The sequence below is a fragment of the Mastigoproctus giganteus genome, chromosome 3 (genome assembly GCF_048544385.1).
Source record: "Mastigoproctus giganteus isolate SK-2022 chromosome 3, ASM4854438v1, whole genome shotgun sequence".
Classification (NCBI taxonomy): Eukaryota; Metazoa; Arthropoda; class Arachnida; order Uropygi; family Thelyphonidae; genus Mastigoproctus; species Mastigoproctus giganteus.
Genome location: NC_143577.1, coordinates 59,164,930 through 59,191,616, shown reverse-complemented (window position 1 = coordinate 59,191,616; position 26,687 = coordinate 59,164,930). Strand labels below are relative to the sequence as shown.

Genomic DNA, 26,687 nt, shown 5'->3' with positions numbered 1-26,687 from the left:
AGCTCCAGCGCTCCCTTAGTCGACACCAAGCAGTGAGGCAGGCACAGCCAAGATATGCCATAGAGAAGGCGGATTGGCCACTCTTCCAAGCCACACTGACCACAGCAGCCCAATCGTTGAACATCATTGGACTCAGCCCGGATCAGCCTCAGATGACGGTCGCTGGTCTCATCACTGAAGCTGCCAACACCTCTATCAAAAAGAAAAACCCAACCCCGGGGGCTGTACCCTGGTGGTCTCCAGAGCTACAGAGGCTTAGGCAGGAGGTGCACAGGAGAAGGAAACTCTTCCAGCGGGCAAGGCGCTCCCAGCCGGCAGCGGAAGTGGAGGCACTGAGACAGAACTTCCGAGATGCAAGGAACCTATACACGGCAACCATTCGCCAGCGTAAGATGCGCAGTTGGGAACACCTTGTTTCTACCACTGGGAATGATAACCCCTGGGGTGTGGTATACAGAGTAACCACAAACAAACTCCCCAGGGGTGAGACCATACCAGCGACGAGGACACGGCAGGGTACTTATACCCGGACCTGGCAGGAAACAATTATTAACATCATGGATACCATGTTTCAAGACCATCTTGCCCCCTCTACCCCAGAGCAGATAACCCTCTGTGCAGACAATGAAACCTACTACACGACTGCAACAGAAGAACCTTTCACCAAACTTGAACTGGAAACAGCTGCCATGAGGATTAGAAACAAGAAGTCTCCTGGTTCTGATCTTTTGGAGCCAGAGATTGTCAAGAAAGCCGTCGAAACCATTCCAGAGGTGCTTCTTAATCTATACAACCACTGCCTCAAAGAAGGCCTGTTCCCCCAGGCCTGGAAAACTGCAAACTTGTGCCTCATTCCCAAAAGTCCCAACAAACAACTGGACCTTCCGGGGTCATACAGACCCATAGCACTGTTATCAGTCCTGAGCAAGCTCTTTGAGCACTTATTAAGAAACAGAATAGGGATCCACTACACTGCAGCCGGCTTGCAGTCACCCCGACAATATGGATTTAGGAAGGGATGCTCAACCTTGGATGTCCTGGAAAATATTACAAATGCTGCAACTACCTCAGATCAGAAATACTTTCTGGTCATAGCAATAGACTTTGCTGGGGCGTTTGACACTTTATGGTGGCCAAGCGTCCTGGCCCGACTCCGGAAAGCCAACCTACCATCAAATCTGTATCAAGTCATCAAATCCTACCTGTCGAATAGGTTCGTGACAGTCAGAGCACCATATTGTTCAGTAACAAGAGAAGTATTCAGAGGATGCCCACAGGGCTCAATCCTGGGCCCACTCCTATGGAACTTGGTTCTAGATGGCTTTTTGAACCTGGAACTCGGCGACGTCGTTCCCCTAGCCTATGCGGATGATGTGGTTCTGATGCTGCCTGGGGGATCTAGGGCGCAACTGGAGAACACCGCCAACAGAGCAATAGAAACTCTAGAGGACTGGGCTAACAACAATAACTTGAAGATCTCATCCTCGAAGACAAGATCTATATTATTAAAAGGAGCCCTAGACACCAGACGACCCCCTCAAATCAAGATACAAGGTAACACAATCAAGCTTACCACCGAATTAAAGCACCTTGGAGTCGTACTAGACAAAAACCTGAGCTTTACACCACATATAGTGCACTTACGGAAGAAAATTAGAGGATACTCCGCACTTTTTGCGCGAATCACACGCAAGGAATGGGGTTTGAGGCGGAAAACCCTCAGCCTCTACTATAAAGCTATTTTCCTGCCAGCGATTACATATGCTTCTGGAATATGGTATCGCAAGGCTACCACTGCAGTGAACCGGAAAAAATTGGAGACTACACAGCGACACATACTCTTAACCATCTCGAGAGCATGTAACACTGTAAGTACCCACGCACTCCAGGCTCTAACGGGATCCCTCCCTCTGGACCTGGAGATTGTTAAGCATGGGCTACTCTATCAACTGACCAAAGGCAGAACGGCAACATGCCTCGACTACACCATAGATCTGTCAAATGATCCCAAAGTAGAAAGGAGCCGTCTCTCCGCTTACCTCCAACAAACTTGGCAGGCCCGCTGGGAGACCTCCAGCAAAGGTGCAATAACTAGAATATTTCTACCCAACATACGGCTGGTATACCCGAATTATCCACCGTGGCTCTCACCAGGACTCTACACCACCTACCTGCTGACGGGACACGGGGCCATTAGAGACAAACTACAAGGATTTGGACTGAGTGATACACCGTTCTGCCTCTGTGGTGAACGTGAAACGTGGGAGCACCTAATGTACAGTTGCCCACTATATGAGGACCTCTATTGCAGGTTCATTACTAGAACACAGCTTAACCTCCGTAATCAAGAAGACCTCGCCATAACTGAAGTTGACACATACAAGGCATTCGCGCAGCTGGCCCAGGACCTCTTCACAAGGAGAAGGACGCTCCCACAGCCTCAACCACTGCAGTAAACAACCATGCCGTGCAGGCCAGCAGAATGTCTACACAACCACGGAAACCTTCCCAGATACTACCATGCAAGGGCTCAGAGAAATGATTGCAGCACATTGCTGCCACCTAGCCATATGGCGATCTGGGCTGGCAACCTTAACCAGCCTGCTTTCACTCCTATTCCTTGGCAGGGGGGGGAGATGGCTCGCTGTCTCCTCCTCCTCCTGCCATCCCCCTTTCCCTCTGGTGGGGCATGGGCATGCCCCACTGACTGCAGGGGCCATCTACCCTATCGGCCCCTTACTTCTCTTTCTTCCCCCCAGCCTTCAGTCTCCTTACCCTTCTCTTTGACTATTCACCACGAAAGCCCCACGCATCCAAATTTAAATTAGCACCAAAATTATTGCCCGCCCCATTAGGCCTCTAGAACTTGTCATTTTAGCGTACAATCCCATGGTAATTTCGGGGAACAAACCCCACATACTAACTTAATAGCGATTTTGCAATTATACCACCGCGATTATCTATCTTTTTTTTTTTTTTTTTTTTTCTTTCTATAGGACCCAGCCGCTGAAATCCCAGGAATTAGGCGGCGGGACCTGCCAGAGTATAATAAATTTCAAGGTACACCTGGCCAGCCTCCTCGTTGGCATAGTACGGACAACGTCGGGTCTCATCAGGGGCTCGACGGCCAATAGGCCAGAAGAACAATGGGCACAACATACTACACAACACATGATCCACACACTTTTAAATCTCTGGTCTTGACAGAGTACTGTCCCTCGATACAGCGAACACTCGCGGAGATGGGAGAAATTCCTGGTGCCGTTTGACCCTCAACATACTTTGTACTTTGTACTTTGTAGACTCCAGGGCCCAATTGGAGACGCTGGCGAATCAGGCACTGCAGCAATGGGCATCAAAGAACCAGCTGAAAATATCGTCGGACAAGACCTCATCGATCCTGCTAAAGGGGACTCTGCAACTACGACGACCCCCGCAAATTAAACATGATCACATAATAGCAGGTTATCCAACATCATGCAGAATAATTGCAGTTTCTGAAGTCCCTCCTAAGTCGGCTATTGTTGTAATAAACCAGGATATTGTATTAACTGCTATTTCTGGTTTGTCTTCTGCCTGTGTTACGTGTGTCTCTGTGTCACTGATGAACTTCTCCTTTTGTTTGGTTTCGGCATACTGTTCTCCTGCGGAAAATTTCCAGATCTTATTGCATCACATAGATAGAATCTGCTCGAGGTATGCTGGGCGAGGATTGGTTTTGGCGGCTGACTTTAACGCTAAATCTCATTTTTGGTATAGTGGGGTTCTTGATGTTCGTGGGTCTCTTTTGGAGGATTTGATTTTGTTGTATAATCTGAGTGTCCAGAATTTACCAGGTAAGCCGTTTACCTTTTCTACCTGTAACGGCGAGTCGAACATTGATGTGACCATTGTTTCATCGGCTTATGAGGGACGGATTCTTCACTGGGATGTGAGCCCAGGTTTGGTGAACAGTGATCATAATGCTATTTCCTTCTATATTGCGCCAGAACCTGTGCAGGAGAAGTCTAGTATTGGGAATTTGAGAAGATTCTCAATGGAAAAAATGAAGTGGGATAAGTTTGGCAATTATCTCAAATCAATATACAGTGACCGTAACATATCTACTTTGAATAATTTTAATGCACAGGAATTTGTGGCCCATGTAGAGTATCACTTATATCAAGCAATGATACAGAGTACTACACGGAAGCAACTTAAAGTGACTCCAGTTCCTTGGTGGTCTCGGGAGTTGTCGACAAGACGATCTCAGGTGTTTAAAGCTAGGAAAGAGTTGCAGCGTAATAGGCATTTGTCGGACCGGGATGTACAGCAATTTCAGGATAACTATAAATCACTGCGTCGTGAGTACCACAAGGAAATTGCTCGAGCAAAAATTGATTGCTGGCAGAGTATGGTTCGGGAGGTAGGCAATTCGGATCCTTGGGGACTGATCTACAAGATCTCCCGAAACAAGCTTATGCACGGAGACATTTATAATACTGTTGTGTCTGAGGGAGAGGAGACTGATAATTGGTATGATACTGTGGAACAAATAATTAAGAATCTTTTCCCCGAGGATCAGACTGAATTGGATACGCAGGAACAATCCAGAATACGTATGGATAATGTCATGTACGAGGGCCCAGCGGAGGCAAGTCTTTTTTCCTTGTCAGAGCTTGAAGCTGCTATTGCTAAGTTAAGTGTTAAAAAATGCCCGGGTTTGGATTTGATTGAAAATAAAATGATAATTAAGTTCTTTGATAATTGTCCGCAAATATTATTACAAATGTACAATAAATGCTTTCTCGAGATGACCTTCCCGAGATCCTGGAAGATAGCACTGCTCAAGATCCTTCACAAGCCTGGGAAACCTAAGGCTGATCCTCGGGCATATAGACCCATCTCTTTGTTGGCAAATCTTGGGAAATTATTTGAAAGACTGTTGGTCCCTCGAATCGTTGGAGGCTTAACGGAGGGTCACATGGTGTCGGATTCTCAGTTTGGCTTCAAAAAGGGTCATTCAACAGAGGAAGCAATTCTAGTATTAATTAACTACATAAATTCTTCTCCTGAGAAGTATGTACTGGCTGTTTTTGTTGATTTTGAAGGTGCTTTTGACTCTGTTTGGTGGGAGAGTGTGCTGATGTCTCTGAGGGATTCTGGTTGTGATAGATATATTTATGGAGTTATCCGTTCTTACTTCAGTGATCGGCTTGTGAGAGTTTGTGCAAAACACCTTATGTTTGATAAGTATGTTAACAGGGGATGTCCACAGGGTTCTGTCCTTGGGCCGATATTCTGGAACTCGGTTCTTGATCAATGGCTAAACAGATTGCAGGTTCCTCAGTGTTTGCAGGTGGCTTATGCGGATGACTTGGTTCTGGGAGTTGCTGGGGATTCTAGAGCCATATTGGAGCTGAAAATTCAGGAAATTTTGAACAATCTCTCAGAGTGGGCTGTGTTGAACAAATTAAAGATCTCATCTAAGAAAACCAGGATGATGGTATTTAAAAAGCACTTTGATTACAAGCGCCCGCCCAGAGTACTGTTGAATGGAAGGCAGGTTCCTTTTGTGTCTAGTATTAAGCATTTCGGTTTGATTTTGGATGACCGGCTGGGTTTTCATCTGCACGTGTCACATTTGAGGGATAAACTAAAGAAATTTACTTCTTTCGTGATGCGTATTTCCAGGAAAGAGTGGGGTCTTAATAAACGCACGATGCTATTATACTACAAGACCATTTTCTTGCCGATTGTCGCATATGCTGCGGGAGTTTGGATGAATGCTGTGATCAAGGTCAAAATTAAAAATCAACTTATGTCGCTGCAGAGATCTATGTTGCTAGCATTGCTGTATGCTCCTCGGACTGTCTCGACGGTTGCACTGCAGGTGATCGCAGGTGCTCTTCCAGTTGATTTATATGTATTGTACCGTGGTATGTTATATGCACTAAGAAAAGGAATTTCGGCTCAGTGCCTGGGCATCTCTATTGACCTGACTGCCAACATTAAAGAGGAAAAAGTCAGAATTTGGAACTCCCTCATTGCCATGTGGAGGATTCGATGGAGTTCTTCTGCATTTGGCGAGACAACAAGAAGAATTATTCCAGCGGCGGATTTTGCTATGTCAAAGACAGTGTCTTCTTGGTTTTGTCCTACGATGTTTACAAGTTATATATTGACCGGACACGGATCTTTTCGTGACAAACTATTTTCAAAAGGATTGGAGCCTGATCCGTGGTGTTCTTGTGGTGATGCAGAAACTTGGACGCACGTGTTGTTTGTTTGTCCTTTTTATGGATCAGAGCGTCGTCGACTTTTCGACGAGGTTTCTCCCTTTACTGAGGATAACGTGGAGATCCTTTTACAAGATGCATCTAGCTTCCGGGCTCTGCAGAGATTTGCTGCCGCTGTGTTTGCCAGAAGAACAATCATAAGGAACTTTTCAGATCTAGAGTTGGCAGCATATGTGAATCATGCATGATTGCATCTGGGTTCGGGTGCTTCAGTCTGGGAAGCTATTTGTCCGGTCTGTGGCTCCTGAACATGTACCACTACGGTGGTTTTTTTTTTTTTTTTTTTTTTTCCTTGGTTCTCGGGTTTGGGCGGCCTGAGACCAGGGATGTTGGCACCCAACAGTATTGCACTTCCTCTGTTGGGTGCAGGTTAGTGCCTTGCACTTCAGTATACAATAGTAGAGACAGGTCCGGCTCCACGTGCCCAGGGTCGGGCATCAGCCTACAGCTGAAGATATCAGCTGTTTCCTGATGGCAGAGTGACCTGACATAAACAACATACTAAGTTCATAAACATTTCTTTAATACAAGTTTAACCTTTCCTATACAAAATTTGACTATTTTTCTTTAGATATAATTAGTGTAATTTATATCTAAAAATGCTCTTGTTTTGAATATTCAATTTCTTAGCTATGTTTCAGGCCCACTTTACAGTTATCTGTTTTATTTAAAGAATTAGGTGGAGATGGGCATATGCCTGGGAACCACCCCGACACAGTATACACACACACACAGACTCCAGGGCCCAATTGGAGACGCTGGCGAATCAGGCACTGCAGCGGCTGCAGCAATGGGCATCAAAGAACCAGCAGAAAATATCGTCGGACAAGACCTCATCGATCCTGCTAAAGGGGACTCTGCAACTACGACGACCCCCGCAAATTAAAATCAACAATGTAACAATCAAATTTGTGAGCCAACTGAAGTATCTGGGCGTTATCCTAGATAAAAACCTGACGTTCCAGCCGCATCTGAAATACATCAGAAGAAAAATCAGAGGATACTCTGGACTGGTAACCAGAATCACAAGGAAAGATTGGGGTCTCAAGAAAAAAGCACTGATGCTTTACTATAAAACAACCTTCCTGCCTGCAATCACCTATGCAGCAGCGGTGTGGTATCCAAAAACGACACTGGTAGTCAACAAAAGAACACTAGAAATGACCCAAAGGACCATACTGCTATCAACAACGCGCGCCTGCAGCACGGTAAGTACCCCAGCATTGCAGGTACTTGCTGGAGCGCTCCCTCTGGACCTGGAAGCAGTTCAGGCGGGGCTACTGTTTTTGCTGGCCAGGGGAGTGGCCGCCACCCACCCACAAGGATACACAACTGACCCGGCGGGCAACCTAAAACACGAAAAAAATAGGCTACAGACCCACCTCCTAGATCTTTGGCAGAGAAGATGGACAGAGACTACAAAAGGCGAAGTAACAAAAAGATTTCTACCAGACCTCCGGAAAATATACCCAAAGCAGCCACCGTGGTACTTCCCAGGGTACCATATGACAACACTATTAACCGGACACGGACCCTACAAGGAGAAGCTGTTTGGCTTCCAGCTCGTTGAAGACCCCAACTGCATATGTGGGGAAAGTGAAAGCTGGAGCCACATAGTCTATGATTGTCAACACTATGAAGGCCTCAGAGGGCGACTAATAACAAGGTTAAGATACTTCCCAAAAGGGCTGGAGCACCACTTCCTGGACACTGAGGATGAATATAGGGCACTCTCCCAGTATGCGCAAGACCTATTCACCAGGAGAAAAACACTAATAGCTATCTACAGCAATGTACACAGAGATTGAGAAAAATTGGCGCCAAATGTGACAAAAAACTGAAACCCCGCAGAGGACCAGTACTTGGACAAGAAGAGTGCTGATCACACGGAAGAGAAAAGCAAGGATGGGGGAATGCAGCACAGACAGTAGAGAACAGACAAAACGCAGCACAGTTGGAAACAGCTTGATGGCGATCTGAAGAGGACACCCTAGCCCTCTTCACCTATTATTCCCACTTCCTTGGGGGGAGGGGACATTTTTGTTCCTTCTCCTCCACCCCCAAACTTCTACTCTGGTGGGGCATGGGCATGCCCCACTGAAAACTGGGGCTATCTACTCTATTGGCCCCATATTTCTGTCTTTTCCCCCCCAATCTTCGGTCTCCCTCCCCTCTCTACCTTCATCATAGCGAAAGCCCCACACGTCAAAAACTTAACATGATAAAATTACCTTACGCCCAAAACTCGGCCTAGCAAACCAAAGCGACATTACCCCTACAACAGCGCAGATTTTTTATTTATTTTTTTTTTCTTTATTTATTTATTTTTTTTTTCTTTATTTATTTATTTTATTTTTATATATATATATATATTTATTTTTTATTATTATTTTTATTTTTATTATATTTTATTTATTTTATTTTATTTTATTATTTTTTTTAAATATTATTTTTTTTATTTTATTTATTATTATTATTTTTTTTCTTTTTCTTTTCTTTTATTTTATTTATTATTATTATTATTATTATTATTTTATTTTTTATTTTATTTTATTTTATTTTTTTTTTTTTTTAAGGTCCTAGCCGCCGAAATCCCAGGAAATTAAGCGGCAGGACCTGCCAGAGTGAATCTACAGCTACTGGGTTCCTGGTCTGCCTCCACGGGGCGTACGTGGGACAACGTTGGGCCTCAATAGGGGTCCAACGGCTAAATGACCAGATGAACAACGGTACAGAACACAACACATGAACAATTCCCGCACACTTTTAAATCTCTGGCATTTCCCAGTGAACTGGTTCACCACAATGAAAGCAACGCGGAGATGGGGGAAACCCCTGGTGCCGTAAGACAACAACACACACTTACTTACACACACACAGTCCCACAGGGTACTGCAAATGGAGATAATGTCATTCTAAGTGTTATTGTTAAGTTAATGTCATTCTAAGTGTTATTGTTAAGTTAATGTCATTCTAAGTGTTATTGTTAAGTTAATGTCATTCTAAGTGTTATTGTTAAGTTAATGTCATTCTAAGTGTATGTATTTGCTATTTACATGTAAATAATTGTATAGTGTTGCTTTTGTTTCAACAAGTATACATTGTTCTTAGTTGGAATTTTTTTTTTTATTATTTTTTATTTATTTTTTATTTTTTTTTTCGCTGGCCTCCAAGTTTGGGCAGCCTTGGGGGCGGGATTGCTGACACCTATCAGTATAGCACTACTTCCGGTAGGTGCAGGATTTGTGCATTACAGCACACTCCGAGAATGGTTGATCCAGGTGTTGATTAATCCCTGGTGGCGAAATGGCCTGAAATAACTCTTTTTCAGGCCTGTTTTGCACACGTTCTGAGATTTTACAGGAGTAAAAGGTGGAGATGGGCTTATGTCTAGGAGCCACCCTTCATATCAGGACACACACAATCAAATGTACAGAAAGACTACAGTATATATAAGATTATGTATATAAAATCTGTATATAAATATTGTATATAAATTGATTAATATATCTTGAGAATGTATATACAGTTGTGTGTTAATAAAAAAAAAAAGTCTTTGTATTAAAAATGTACAAAATAAACCATTTACTTTCTCCACTACCAACGGAGAAGCAAACATTGACGTCGCACTTACTTCCATAAGGCGCCTTCGTAGCCAGGTGGGAAGGAGCAGCAGTGCTTAGTACACACGCTTCTTGATTAGACAGGGGTTCGAGCCTGTCACCACCAAATATGGAGGATGCGGAAAGGTCGGGGAATGACCACTGCATATTCCCGGAGCAATATGGCCTTAGTTGCTAATGCTCCTAAAAACCAAATAACAACAACAACTTCCATAAGGATGGAAGACAAAACTAGAAACTGGGACGTGAAACCCTGTGATCGTTGTTCACGTATTGAAAATTATTCCATCGAGCCATATCTGAAAGTAAGAGGACCTGCTGGCAAAACTTGGTCAAGGATGTTGGGAATACCAATCGCTGGGGGATCATATATAAAATAATGAGGAATAAATTGATAAGTGGAGATATCTATCAGACTGTAATTAGTGATAACCTAGAAACAACAGCCTGGCACTCTGTTGAACGATCGTTGATAATTTATTGCCAAAATCTACCTCATTGTGATACTCCAGAACAGGCAGAGATCAGGAGGAAAAACCAGTATTATGTTGGATCTACCAATGTTTGCCTTTCTACTCTAGTGGAACTAAAAGCTGCTACTGCTAAACTCAATAAGAAAAAATGCCCTGGCATTGACTTGCTAGAGAATTTGGTAATTGTGAAATTTTTTAAACTGTTTCCCAATATCCTACTGAATATGTACAATAAATGCTTCCTCGGGGGACTTTTTTCCCAAACCCTGGAAACTAGCTCTACTGAAAATTTTATATAAACCTGGAAAAGTCAAAACAAACCCAAGGGCATACAGACCAATATCCCTCCTGGCTAACTTAGGGAAACTTTTTGAGAGTTTAATTTCTCCCAGAATTGCAAGCATGTTATCGGACCAACAATTGTGCTCAGACCATCAACACGGATTCAAAAAGGGTCACTCGACCGATGACGCTATAATCTCTCTTCTGAAATACATCCAGGATTCTCACAGCAAGTATGTCTTGGCGGTGTTCGTGGACTTCGAGGGCGCTTTCGACTCCCTCTGGTGGGAGAGCGCCCTCGGGTCGCTACGTTCAGTCATGTGTGATAATCATATCTACCAAATTATGAGATCATACTTTCAAGACAGACAGATCAGGGTTTGTGCCAAACACCTGACTTACAGCACGACTGCTTCCAGAGGGTGCCCGCAGGGTTCAGTCCTGGGGCCTCTCCTCTGGAATGCAGTCTTAGACCAATGGCTGACAAAGGAAAATGGGGATTGCCTTAAAATTGCATATGCAGACGACTTGGCGGTTGGCGTTACTGGAATGTCGAGAACAATCTTGGAACAAAAGATCCAAACAATATTGTATGATTAATCCAACTGGACCAATCTAAATAAGCTCAAAATTTCCCCTAAAAAACTAATTTCATGGTTTTTCGAAAGCAATTCAATTATGGCAGGCCTCCCCGAGTTATCTTAAATGGTTCACAAATCCCGTACGTATCCAACACCAAGTACTTGGGACTTACAATCGATGACAAGCTAAACTTTCATACTCACGTATCCAAAATTTCTGAGAAAATTAAAAACTTCACGGCTGGAATTGCAAGGATTTCCAGAAAAGAATGGGACCTTAGCAAAAAGACAGTCTTTATACTATAAGACCATCTTCCTACCGATTGCTGCGTACGCAGCAGGTGTTTGGTTTTGGAGAGTCTCAAAAACTAAGATTAGGACTAAACTTCTTTCATTACAGCGTTCGGTATTGCTCACTCTTCTTCAAGCTCCAAGGATGGTGTCGAATAATGCTCTACACGTTCTAGCAAGAACCCTACCTCTGGATCTTTATATCTCCTACAGGGGTATGATCTACAATCTCACAAAAGGAATTTCTGTAAATATCTTTAACATTGTAACAGACCCTGCGAACAGAATAAAAGAGGAAAAACGAAGACTGGAAGGAACTCACTGCTGTTTAGCAACAAAGATGGGCTCAAAGTGAACATGGTGAGGTTACACGAAGATACATTTCAAATGTTGAATTCGCATCATTACGCACAGTCTCAAAATGGTTTCTGCCTACCATGACTACATCATATTTAATGACTGGCCACGAATCGCTTAGGGCTAAACTTTTTGAAAGGGGCCTTGACCCTGACCCTTTCTGTCACTGCGGTGCATCTGAGACATGGCAGCACGTTCTCTTTGAATGTAATGGTTATTTGAATGAAAGACAGATCCTGCTGAATAAAATAATTAATCTCTCAGGAAATAAATGTACATTTTCTCATTGAAAAATAAGCAAAATGAAAAATTCTGATGAATTTTGATGGAAATTGAAAAATTCTGATGTCTTCGATACATTTCAACAGTTCTCTGCGGCAGTTTTCAAGAAAAGACTTGAGGCTAGAAACTACTGCGGAGTCATAATGATCCAGATTAACTAACTTTTGGGAAGAACATATCGGAAGATCTTTTTCCCCATAAGATGAATCCTGCAATAATCTGAAATGCCATCAAGCCTATTGAACACAAGAAACTCCAATTTCTGCTTTCTGACTGATAATTTATAGCTACACGTATAGGAAAACCTTCTGCAAGAACGCTCAGTGGTGCTACTGCGAGTGCGTGCTTGGAACTTCCTCTCCTGCCAAAGCTCAGGAATACTATGTGAACTTTCTACATGGAAATCGCCTTGAGGAACTTCTATAGCCCTACTCTACAAGCTCACATTCTACCGGGGAAGAAATTAAATGAGACTATATTTCCTGAACACAGTTAGACTACTGAACAGTCTTTACAATTGTATAAAACAGAAATACATGTAACTATTGTAAGTAACAAAACTAATATTGCTGTAAAAACGACTGTAAATAATTTACAAATTCTGTTGCTAGAACTGATCAGAGAGCGTGGTAAACATCACTGGAATGTAAATAGTGCAATCAATGTCAACAGTTTATTTCCTTGTTAATGCTAAAGTTAATAGGGTAACTGATATATAATACTATTGAAAACTGCAGGGTTCTTTAAAAATGTTTGTTTTCGCTGTGTGACTTCAATGGGTTTTTGGAGCTCCAGTCTTTTTGTTTTTTATTTTTTTTTGGGGGGGGGGGCTATCAGGCCTGGGCAGCCTGTGAGCTGGATAGCTGGCACCCACTGGTATTGCACTACCTCCAGTGGGTGCGGGATTGAAGGTAGGACCTCTGCTCCTTTGCAGAGGTCCTACCTTCAATACAGATCCACTAGGTGGAGATGGGCTATGCCTAGGGATCACCCTTGATACCAGGACACACACGTGTTTTGTACTATGTTTCCTCAACTGTATTCTGAACAAAATATATATGTTAGGATAATTATATAGGAGAATGAAAATGTACATAAAATTGTATATGTTTCTTGAGATTGTACATAATATTTGAGTGTAAATAAATGAAACGCTCATAGTGATGTCCACGATGAGATGTTATTCCGGAAATGGTGTATTCTCGATACACTCTTGATACTGTCGAACGGGGATAGTACTAATTCTGTACCATCTCCGCGATAAAGTGACCCATGCGCCGGGCACCCACTATCATGCCTCTTTCAAAGTCAGTTAACTCACGACGTTATCCATACTGACATCGAATTACCGTCTGCGTGAAAGCAGTCTACCTATATACCTGCCAAGCGCATGGATGAATTCAAATCCCATGAATTCTGTCCTTTCAGTGTATATACGGAGCAATATGGCCTTAGTAGCCGATGCTCCTAAAACCCTACTTCAATAGCAACAACAGATCTCCCTTCGATGGCTAAGTAAATTTGACAGTCTATATTTAAGCCCCTTCATATATGCATCGATTTGCACGCATGAAAACATTTGGTCCCCTGATTCCAGCGGAAGTCACTTGATCTGTGGTTACGTGAGCGTCACCACAGATCAAGTACATTTGGCGGTGATGTGTGTTTACTCCTATTAAGCAGGGGAAAACATACAACAATGCCTGCTCTTAAATAGCAGAGTTATTTTTTTATGATGGATCAATGCATCCATCCACAGCGTTTTTCTACACTTGAATACAATTAGAGTAGCATCTCGTTAATTTGAGTCACAATAAGAAAAAGAAGGAAGAAAGTTATACCTGTGCATTCACTGAAATTCGTATTACTATCAACACAAAAATATATAAATTAAGTTTAGTTCGTTAATTTTTCATTTCAGTTAAAAAAAAAAAATGAAACTCATTCATTTACATAACGTCATATGTTCTGTTGATTTTTGCATCAGTGCTAAAGTAATGGGTCAAGTAAACGTTTCTGTTTACTTTGTGTGGGTGTGATTTTTAATTAATCAAATAAATTTGTTATATTTTCTTTCATTAGCTTAAGAAATTAATATTAAGTTTAACAAAGAAAATTGTAAAACCCACTTAGCCATTCCTATCCAAATTTTCAGTTATATGTACTTGGTCTGTTTCTGTTTACCTCGAATTAATCAGTTCACAAATAATGTATCATCGAATTATCTAGTGAATATAACGAGTGACAGCTTGGCTCGTATTTTATGACACTGGACAGGTAAACGGAAGAGAAAAGCATCACTGCCTCCACTACTGTGTAAGGCAGTGATATTTCAAATGGGGAAGGAACATGTTAACTGATTTATAATATCAGTATTAGTAAATGATGCAAGAAAACAAGCTTAAAGCATCAGGCAAAAAAAAAAAAAGAAACTTCCCATGACCTTTCATCCCTCCAGCATTTGGAATAGTTCTTCCTTGAATTTATTTAAACTCTCCCCTACCCGCTGGCTGAAGGCAAACTTCCGTACATCCATGCTGCCCCAATTTGAATTTATTTTCCCTCATTTCAATAATTTGATCAACAGGAAGAATGCCATCAGCATTGGACTTCCTCAATGCATTCAGTCTTAAACACCTCAGTCAGACCTCCTCTCAGCTATCTAGTCTACGCTGCAGTTTGCAGAACTGAAGCCTTTCTTAGTAAGAGCACCCTCTTATTCCCCTCACCAATCTCGTTGCCCTTCTCTGCATCCGTTCCAGCAGCTCTACATCCTTTCTAAAGTACACAAGATGCGGCCCATTACATGTACAATGGGATAACCACTTCCTTACCACTGATAGCAAAATTCCTGTATATCATCGACAAATCCCCATGATCTGTCCTGGCAGCCTGTCTGCACTGCTTGGAGAACTTCATATCTGACTAAATAATTCCCATTGCCAAGTACTCCAAGATTAATATACCACACACATCTAGTATATTAATCTTGGATTTCTGATACCCATCTTTAGTATCTTGCCTTTGTCATTATTAAACTTAAATTGCCACTTTTGATCCCATCGGTATAATTTTTATAGATCTTGTTGCAATAGCTTACCTTGATTACTGTCATTAAAGACCCACCCTGCCAACCTTTGTAACCTCCTACACACTTAGGCATTATGCTTTCATGAACATTATAAATAAATATTTAAAATAACACTAGGCCAAATAGAGCAGTGTTCACTGATACCCACTCTGTCTTCACCCACTCAACTATCCCTTTATCCATAGCAGTAACTTGTCCTTAATGTCACACTGCTCCATATTATTGCACATAAAGACTACTGTTGTACAGTATTATGTGCAACAGTATAAAAAGCTTTCATGAAATACAGTATAAGATATAAAAATTATTATTTTTGCACCCAGTTCCTTTGTTACTGCATCATAGTATCGAATGAAATTAGTCAGACAAAGTGGCCCCCCTTAAATCCATGCTATGCTTTAAGTATAACTGCACTCCTGTCTAGATATCACTGCATTACTTCTCTAACTAGTATCGCCTTATTTTCCCGGGAGCAGACGTTAAGCTAACCGGTCTGTAATCACTTTTTCTTCCCTTTATGAGCTGGGGATATATTCGCACATCTCAATCCAAGGATACTTTCATAATTATGGCTTAGGTCTTTCTTACCGCCTTCGCTTCCGCCCTTAATATTATTCGATATAAATCATCTACCTTAGGTGCTTTTTTATGTTTAGCTTTAACTTTTTTCTCAGTTATCAAAAAACCATTTAGCACCCTGTTAGAGTTTCTTAAACTTCAGGTATCATCTTCCTTGAAGAATTCCTCCTGTGTGAATGTAGATGCAAAATACCTATTTAGTTTGTCAGCAACCTGAGCAGAATCATCAACAGTTAAATTTAGATATCAAGTGGATTCATCTCTTTCCTTCTAGTGTTTGATAAGTAAAGGAGTCTTTGCTGTGTTGATTTTTGCCTGTCATGTGCCAAGGACTTCTCATAATCTGCCTTAGCTTACCTGACTTCCTTTTTGATTAATTTTCTTGGCCACTAAACTTAATCTTTCTGCATTTATCCGAGATACGAACTTCATAGAAATATTACTTGATTATGTTTTATCTGCAACTTGTATGAAAAGGAATATTAGTTTAAAATAGAATATTAAAAACAAGAATTTTCACTACTCTATTTCTTTAATATGGACTGTGAACTACGAATTTAAAAAAAAAAAAATCAAGAAAAAATACAATAAGAAATTGCAATAAAATACCAGAGAATACTCTGTTTTGAAATATTAGATGCTACCCTTTCTCCATCCCCCTGTCCCCATGAGGAAGTGAAACCTGCATTTTTCTTATTCAAACAGTAAATTACGAACTACTGATTACAATTAGCCATGCTAGAATTAAAAACAATGTGCTTTCATGAAATTTAAATGTATATACACGGTCACCAATCAAACTTTCATTGCAGAAAGTGTTTTCGATTATTTAACCCCACCCCCTAAACGGTTTCTCTTTTAGCGTCTCTAGAATATGGTTTTTGGAGGAAGAATTACATTTCCTGTTCTCTTTTTAACTGAATGAACGCAACCTTGTTTCTATGGCATACGCAGTTGCTAAATATAGAATGTAAAACAGTGTCAGCATCAGGGTGCGTTTTCTGCTAAAGATAATATTCTAAACATTCCCCATTTTAAGGCATAACAACCGCACTCCTCACACGAAAGATAATGTAAATAAAAAATAGTAGCAAGCTATAAATGTGTAATTTAAGACCCGGCTGGCTGTGACTAAAATCAGTCCAGTTGGTTCCTTACTACAATATAGCTGCTACCATTTAATCTTTCTTTTGGAGAAACAGCCAAATACTAAAATATTATAACATTATAAGCGTAAAAATAATCTCCTGACAGCCGCATCTAAAGAAGTTTGCATATTCATTGTAACTGCACACACATTCAATTAAAGGCAGCCAGGTTTTTTCAACATAGTTCCTTGATGGCCTGTGCAGGTCCAAACTCGTGTCCTCCTTATTTTTGGGCACACACTCACACTAATCACTACGCTAAGACCAACAAAATATGATGTACTTATGTATTGTCTTGAAGTAATAAATTTTTGTGCCCTTGAATGAAAATTTTAGCGATATTTTCCCTCACCTTTGCGAAATTTATTAATGATGGCTTACATTATACAGATTTGCAGGCATCTCTACGACCTAAGTCAGATAACAAAAAGGAATCCGTTATCTGAAATCTGTTACACGCGCTGTTTGTATTTTGTAATATTCCTGCAGACAAGACTAATGAATTTCTTAACCTCATACGACCCTTTGCTTTCTGCCAACTAGTTCACTGTAGTCATTTCACAATCGTTCAATTTTACTGCTATAGGTTAGTTTCTATATTCTTCTCAGTTTTTGTTTTTTCTAATTTGCGGCCGTGTGCATTATTTTAAAAATAAAATAGGGCTAGTCTTTCTATTGGAATAAAAAATAGAAGGAAAAACGTAGTTATTTTTTTATTTATTAAACTAGTCGGTTCCAGTCCAACTATTCACAATACTGTACAGGTATCAAACATACACTGTCACTATAATTTAAGCTAGTAACGTTTAAATTAGTTATATTTATTAATATATATTTTAATTATTAAAATATATTTCCAAGAGCAGGTTCTTGGAAAGTACACTTTCCAAGACTGGGTTCAGGAGTATCAGCAACTAAGACCTTATTGCCGCATATATATTGTCTAAAATTTGCGTGTTCTGAGGTCGATTTTCTGTTTGCTGAACGAAAAACCAGAATTTCCTAGAGGAAAAATCATGCTACCCTCGCCTGAGACCGACTAACTCAGTCACATTGTGAAAAAGGCTCATAAAATTTCTCACGTCATCGTTCGGGACTCGAACTCGGGTCTTTTCCACCCTGTGTGGGGAGGACGACAATCTTACTAACTGTTGCTACCCACTAGGAGGACTTATACATGTATGGATGTGATTTATATGCGAGCCGTGTTTATTGAGAAACGCTACTGTTGATAACGGTGCCAAATACAATAAATAAATACATTCGTTACGTTTTCTGAAGCTTTGAATGTTTTACTGTTAAACACCACGAAAGGCGTTGACAATGAACTTCCGTAAGTGAATAAGTTTAAATGTTTTGTCCGCAGCAATAGAATGAAAACAAATCGTGTTACATGGATTGGTATCTTAAGAAAAAACTCTTATGGCTTCCTCTACGTTTTCAGCCAGAAAAATGCATCCCTTGCGATGCGCAATGACTAGTCTTGTGCTGTGTATATCAACCGTACAGTATTTTCTTATCCTTCACACTTATGCAGTTATCAAATATAGAATTAATTTACATTTCACTAATTAATACTTATATTTTAATAATTAAAATAATTTTGGAGATTACAATTTGTAATTTGCTTCTTTAAATGAAAATGCATTAACTCTATTTATGTAAAACTTAATGTCTATTGTATTAATTGTGACTTCAGTTACTAATTTATACGTTCTTAAAAGAAAACAAAAAATACACTGTGCCCGGCATCACAGGCTGGAATGCCAACACTGCACTTTAAATTTCACCACTCGGCTATGGTCGGCCTTTAAAAAAATAAAGTAGTTTGTACTCGGGCCCAACAACCACATAGATCAAAGGTGAAGGAATCAAAGTCACCCCCCGTCTCCCCGCATAACCCCTTTCCGCGCTGAATATTAGATGCTAGGTACCATTAATCCTGCAGTCTAATCGAGCCATCTACATGTGGTCTCCAGGTGCCTTTTATCCTACAGCTGCCTAACTGAGTTGATATTTTACTTGATTACAGCCAATAAAACCTCATGATACGCTCAGTTTTGGTAAACATAAATTTGCTTTAGAACTTAATATTTCAGCTGTAAAACAGCAACTTGAAAAACCATCTTTTGTGTACTGAAATGGATAAACAGGCCATTTAAGCAAAATATAAGGAAAACAATTTCCATTGTGGAATAATGATAAATTAAGAAAAGCAAACGTTTTATAAAACGCTTGGTAATCTTCGCGCACTGGAGATTTAGTGTGGGATGTTGTTTTTATCAAGTTATACACATGTTGTTTGGTAACGATCACAAAATCATACAAAAACGACTTGACTCATAATCGCGGAATTAATCAATCAAAAATAAGTGCTGGACTGTTTGGCAACAATTTGAGAAGTCTGGCGATTTTCGAAAGCCATCAAAACAAATAACATATTTTAACATAATAAATTTACTTGGATTTCGTTATAATTTAGATCTGAAAGAATTTTTACTGATTATATATATAAAAGAAAAACAATTCATTTTGCCGACTTTGAAATGTAGCCTAATGCTGCTGAGTAGATTCCATTTTTTTTTTCAATCGTGTTATAGGCGAATTAAAATATTAGAAGTGACAAAGAGTATAAAAGCCCAAAAATAAATTATCAAATTTCAGAGCATGTATTCCCGTTACAGTTTTCAGAATCAGGAGAAACAGCTGACAGTAGTTTGACAGAATGTATAATTGTCTCAACCAGAATTTTGACCTGTTATGGCCTATGTTCCGATACGCCATTAAAACTCAAATCAAATTAATTACAACCAATACGGGAAATAAGAATTAAGAAAATTCAACTTATCAACAGATAGCGCATGAACCTGTACTAAACGAATTGCGTTTAGGAAACCACCGCTGCCAGAAAAAGTCTAATTAAAAAATAATTTGGCCACATCCATCATAAAATGTTTACATTTCAGCAGGTGTGAATTCATACGACGTTTTTCAGAACCAGATCTCTTTTTCCTGGAGATCTTGAGTGTTTAAGAAAATGATGATTACCAATAAGTTAAGAAATAAGATTTTTAACTAATGAATGTTAAACTTTAGCCGAAAGTTTATAACCGAAATTTTTGGATAACCGAATTACCGAAAATTTGGATCCAATAAGAGTCTCTCAGATTAACAATGAATTCCAGTCTTCAATTGAACTGAAAATAAACCCAAATATATTTCCGCAGATGTAGACTCATTGTCCAATATGCTCTGAGATGCGTGGTCGTTATAATTCTGTATTATCCGGTGATCTGTTTTCTCCATCTCATCTGGTGCAGCAGCCAAACTTGAAATATTGTTTGGTGAGATGGCTAAAGTGACCTGCAAGGGAACCATTCACAATTTCCAGGCCGCAATGACAGAGTAGCTTGGATATTATCACCACATGTTGTTTGGTAACGATCACATGGAAGTTGCTGGTACTGGCCCTCAATATGGTGATTTTTAGCAGTTCACGCACTTGGAAAGAAGAGAAGTGGGCCTACTGCGGCGACCGTAATATGCTAACCTCTCCATAGGCTAGATTCTCCAGTGTACTGCAGTAGTTGCACACCTTCAAAGATTTAAAAATTGATCCAGGAAGGTTTCGGACAGAAGAACACAGAATCAGCATCCGGACCAATATCTATCTAATGGTCCGGATCAAATCTATTGAAGTAAAAATGAAGATCGGTAATCCTGTTATATGTTAGTTGTTTATATTTTATCTATAATTTTAAATATTACTTGTAATTTTTTATAATTCTACTACAATCTGCCGGATTGAAGCCCGTGCCTGAAGCTGAATTAATAAATAAAATCCCCGAGATGAATTAAACCTTTACTTTATAAAAAAAGTAAGGGTTTTAGTAACTGCTTAAAAAACATTGCACATAATTTCAAACAGTATTATCACATAGTAATTAAAGGACAGAAAAGCTGAAACTCATTGTTTTTTTATACGAAATAATGGGTCTACTGAATAAGATGCTCCAATTGGCATCTTATTCAGTAGACATGCGAAATCTGTATTCTGGAGATAGCTTTGTCTGTTATTTAGGAAAACACTAGAGTTGCAAGGTTCTATTTCCATTACGTGACACCAATTAGCTCAGTGTACGATGCAAACGTCTAGATGGTGACTATTTTACAGGACACAGACCTAGACCTTGAAAAAAGCCACTATGCATCAAACCGGATTGCGCCAAGAAGGCGCCATTATGTATTGATTCACATATAAATTTATGAATTTAATGGGAAAAGAAGTGCATGTACTGCAATTCATTAATAATAATAATAATCTGAATAATTAATATATATAATTGCCGATAGGAGGTGTGTCGCTTTAGCGGTAACAAAGGAACGTTTTTGTTGAATAACTTCTGAGAGAATCACAGAAAAAGTAGTACAGAGTGATTTCTTGAAAAATACTTATTTTGCTAGAAAGAGATATCGAAAGTAATTCGAAATTTGAGCGAAGAAATAATGCGAGGAAGATTTTACAATGTAAGTAGTTTCCAATTAATCTCAAGTATTTTTTCGTCCTTAAAAAGCCCCTTTAGAACTTTGGATAGAAGATCTTTTATAATTGGCACTTTGTGCGCATACTTAATAGGCATTATTGTAAAGAAAAGAAATGTTCCTTTGTAACTTAAAATTTTTCAGGTAGGAGATAGAAGAGAAAGACAATTTTTAACTTTTACTCATAGTATATATTTTTATTGTACGTAATATACATTAGATAGGTGTAAGGTTAGGGTGTGTAAATTATACGTACACCGTAAATTGAATTTAACTATAATGTTTGATTGTAAAACAGCGTAGGGTTTAACTAAAGGAATTTCTTTCACTGGGCTGTGTTAGCGGTGGAACCAATTATGCAGCTTCTGTTTTCCATAAATAACTGCATAGATATTTCTTGTAGGGACACCTAATAGTATTGTTATAGGAGTGAGGTGTTAACTCGGAAAGAATTCAGTCTTAAGTCTCACAGCATTTGACTGCCTGAAGGATTCATTTATTTGTCGATACGAGATGAATCTACCCTGAAGGTAGACATTTTGAACCTGTGTGGTGTTTTGTGTAAAACTGTATATAAATAAACAAATGTAATAAATATTTGATTAGAAAAATTTTGAAAAGGTTTTACGGACTTATTTTCATAAGAATTATTTTTTTCCTTTGGTAAAAAAATTTAATAAACACATAAGCCAAATAACATTGTTCGGCAAAATGTTAAGACAAAGATTAATATGCTGCATTGTAAATTTAAATGAATATGTAGCTAAATCTGCCTATACATCAGTGAATAACTAATATTACCGCTAAAATCAGTGACCTAAATTCTGAATGCAAGACCCTAAATTATAAATGTATATAAACCTAATTTATAAATTCTCCATAACAAGATTTATGCTTATCTTAAATTTATCAACTTAAGACTTTATTTTGCTAACTGTAAATTTAATACAGCACTTAAAATGCTTCAAATGAATAAAAATAAATCCAATAGTTTATGTTGTAACATGGTGACACACAAAATGGCAATATATTTTGGAAAAATTACTAATTTTAATTATTATGGCTAATTTTATTCTAATAGAACACATCTAGTATTACTTTTTTTGTAACGTAATTATTTTATAATTGCAAAAATTGACCTTGTTTGATTTCTTTGTGAACCTTTAATAATACCGAATTCCACGAATTTTAAGTACTAAAGCACATTTTAATTAAATCTCAGCACGGAATTCTTTTTCTATCACAGAAATGGAAAATCTTTTTATTAATATAAAGTTCACCTTTCTGAGATCGCAGTAGAATTAATTTATAAAATATATAATAAAAAACAAAACCGTACTCTTATGTGTGCTCGCCAAGTCACTCGAAAATAGTCTTAATGAAATCAGGAGTACTGTTTATTGAAACAAACCTGTCAGCTACGAAAAAGCATTAATGATTAGCCGATCATGTACTATCGACTTGGATACCCATGCGTAGGAGGTACACGTAAAGGAAAATGTGCGCGAATACCAAGAACACCAGAAAAATCGCAGAGTACTGTTCATTCAAGTTAGTTCTTGCCTCTCGTGGAAAGAACAAGAATAAATGCTAAATCAATACGTAGAATTCCGAAAGAGGATTTAAAGCTTTTCTATACGAAGTGCAAATAAGGCACTTTTTTCATAGAAAATGCATTTTGTTTGGGAGAAAAAAAAGAGGAAAAAGCAATGACATTGTGGTGAACAGTTTATTGAAACAGCAGAGACTGACAGATAATTATGTGTGATGATGCTTTTAAATATGTTGAGAGATATTTTAGAAAGCTTTTAGAAAGATATGTAAACAAATGTTGTAGAACTGTCCATACAAAGTAATAAAATCATTTATCTTTTATGTAGAACCTTAGTGGGCGCTACTACACCTCTGTTAATTTTGCAAGAAATAGTGGAGTAGCAGTGGCCGCTAATTTCAATATGCTGCGAAACTTCTTAATACCAAGAATAATATATATGAGAACAGTTGTTTATTTTATATAAATAAGTTTTCTTGTATGTACGTCCTTACATCTATGTTTTCTGGTGGTTTTTTTTTTCTGAAAAAAATCATGGTTACTGTTTAAAGGTCATTTTAATGAAGTTAAAAAAATTAAAAAGCCCTGGATACTTTGTATTAATTGTGATCGATGATAACTAACTGCAAATTTTCAAAGATAGCTAACAAAGATAAATTTATTAAAAGTCCGTTTTTTCCTAAAATGATTTTACAGTTCAATATCAAATTAAATGACAGATAAAGAACTACGTGAAATTCAATCTAGTATTTCATTTCCAACAAAATATATTAATAATTGAAATTAATAATGAAATTAAGTGAACACACTTTGAAAGACTAACCATATTGACTTCTGATATACTATCGAAGCTAGCGATAACAAGGTCCATTCCAATGAAAAGAGGGGCACCTGAAGAAAACCAAAAATAAAACAAATGTCAGAAATGATGAATGAAAATTACAGAATTAATAATAATAAATTAATAAATTAATTTATTAATTTTAATTAAGATTAATAATAATAAATTAAGATGATTATTCTATATTATCGATATATCATTTATCAACATCATTAAAATATTTGAGATGGGACCGAATTATATACTAAAATTACATTAAAATACTTACTAATGAACGTTCAGCATAGATGCACAATATTTTGTTCTTAGTGAACTCGAAAGTAGTTGAATGACATTGATTTTTGTATCTCTTATTGTGACTACCTTCACAATATGAGATACAATTAAATGATAGGCCAACAAGCCTTGAAATGGTGATAGCTATGATAGCTAACGTATTTTTATAACGTATTTCTGGGTGGTATGCGCCGAGAATAAGTAACAATGGTCAGAGAAGCGTTACTTATTCAAGGTAGTGCAATATCATGATGACTCTTTGTGAAGGTAGTCACAATATGAGATACAATTAAATCGATGCCATTTCAACTACTTTCGAGTTCACTACAAACAAAATATGGTGTATCTACACTGAACGTTCAATAGTGAATTTATAATTCGTATCCTATGCTTTAGGTACATATATAATTAATATACTTACATATATTACATCATGAGAATATATTAAAATACTAATATTATATACATTATATTGTGAAAATACTTTCAGAAAAATAGTGTAAAGACCGGGAAAATTTCTAAAATATGAGTGTATATATATTCCGGCGGTTGTTGCGTCCATAATTGTTATATAAACATTGGTGCTACACCTCACAGGTACAAAAAAGAAAAAAAAAAAGAAAAAAAGCTTTTATATTCTGCTTGGAGTTTATCAATATGTCGTATCTTCTTAATGGATTACAATACTTATGATTTTTTAAAGTATTTATTAAAACACTTTAAACTTTTAAAAAGGTATTTATAAAAAATATTAATTCTGTTGGAAATTAAAGAAAAATCATTATAAACATAAAATAAAGGTGAAACTGCTCGTTTATTCCATTTTCTAGTTTTAAAAACCGTTAATTGCGTAAAACTTTAAACGTGAACATATTTCTGCTTATTATCTCTAAAATGGATTTTAAATCATTTTAAAAACATTCGAAACTAGTTTAAAAGCTATATAACATATTAGAAAGTATTATTTACTTCCATTTTTCAAATATTTTATAGCGTATTTCAAATTGGACACTGACGAAATTTGAATCGTCTTAATATCCCCAACATTCAAGTTCTTTTCTGTGGTACCTTCTGTGCTTTCGTCATGATTATTGAAAACTAATAACAAAAAAAAAAAATAATAATGACAACTAATCTTTCAAAAACACCTCGTATAAGACTATTGATGTCTGTGGAATACCTGGAATTCTTTACCATAGACAATTTATTGCACTATTCTTTGTGTTCATAGCAGAACAAGTTGCACTAGCATTGAACTACTTCCAAACAAATGGCCTGGCTAAAAGATTCCTCTCCAATTTATTAATTTCTTGAAAACAATCAAATTACATAGAGTGCTTTACTTTGTAAAGGAATCTATATCTAATTTGTGATTTTTACTTTGATAACTTATAATGCTCTAAGTGCACTCATGTACTCTGAGTAATCATTCAAACGTAATACATATATTTTTTTCAAATACATAAATAATCATAAAGGAGAAAAGAAAACAGGCTCGAACTTACATTAGAAAACATCTAGCCATTTGAAATGAATGACTGAAGCAAACGTGAAACCGAATGAAACAAGATAAAATATCCAATATACTGTAAAATAGAAAGTTGAAATAGCATAAAAAAGACCAAGACAGGAAATCACGTGTTTCCAAATGATTCTTTCACATAAATAAAATGATATCAATTTGACAGTTCTAAAGCTAGAAAATAACGCAAACAGCCAGTAATAAACATGAGAAATATTTCGTAGCAGAACTGAGTTATGCTATTGCCAGTTAGAAACTGCAAAAAGAACGGTAGCGCTCTACCTACTAGTGTAAAATAATTGTAATTCTGGGAAAAAAAAACAAACAAAACAAAACAATTCAAAATCCATACACACTAAAACTTGTCTATATTTAGACAGCTGTATACGTGAGTAGCACAGTTACATCGTCACTCTTTTTTTCCGCACGGGGTGGAAAAGGGCCGGGCTCGAATGCCTCAATGACGCTTGGATCTTTTTATGGTTTTTTTTTTTTCACTCCGTGCCAGAGTAAGTTGGTCTCTGCGTTAGCAAGGGCCCCAAACCCTGGAAACTTCGGTTTTCGGTCCAGTAAAATATGCAAATCGACCAAAGAAAACACGTAATTCTCGAACATAATTCCCTTGAGCAGATGAATTAATATTTCGGGTGGCCCTAGTGTGACATCATTATTATATATTTAGGAAGCTACAGAAAATCAGATTTTTATCCCCAACCGACAATTAATGCAAGTTCATTATTTACGAGATGTATACCTCACAGGTTAGTGTAGCATTAACACTGCCGGGATATATATATATATATACTGAGTGATCACTGAATTATGACCACCTACTTAATACTTCGTAGGTCCTCCTTTCTCCCTTAGTACAGCAGCAGCTATCCGACGTGGCATTGATTCAACAAGGTATCGGAAGCGTTCAGGAGGTATGGCCAACCAAGCTGTGTGTAATGCGGTCAGCAATGCGGG

General features: G+C 38.2%; 1 protein-coding gene across 1 annotated transcript in view; it reads right to left on the bottom strand.

Annotated features, from left to right (window-relative positions):
- LOC150088044 (gamma-aminobutyric acid receptor subunit beta-like) overlaps positions 1-26,687 on the bottom strand; it is a 239,974-nt gene that overhangs the window by 202,362 nt on the left and 10,925 nt on the right. Inside the window, exon 3 of the mRNA XM_090369302.1 lies at positions 23,903-23,970. Within this exon, the coding sequence (XP_090225428.1) occupies positions 23,903-23,970 (68 nt within the window). The remainder of the gene's footprint in view (positions 1-23,902; positions 23,971-26,687) is intronic.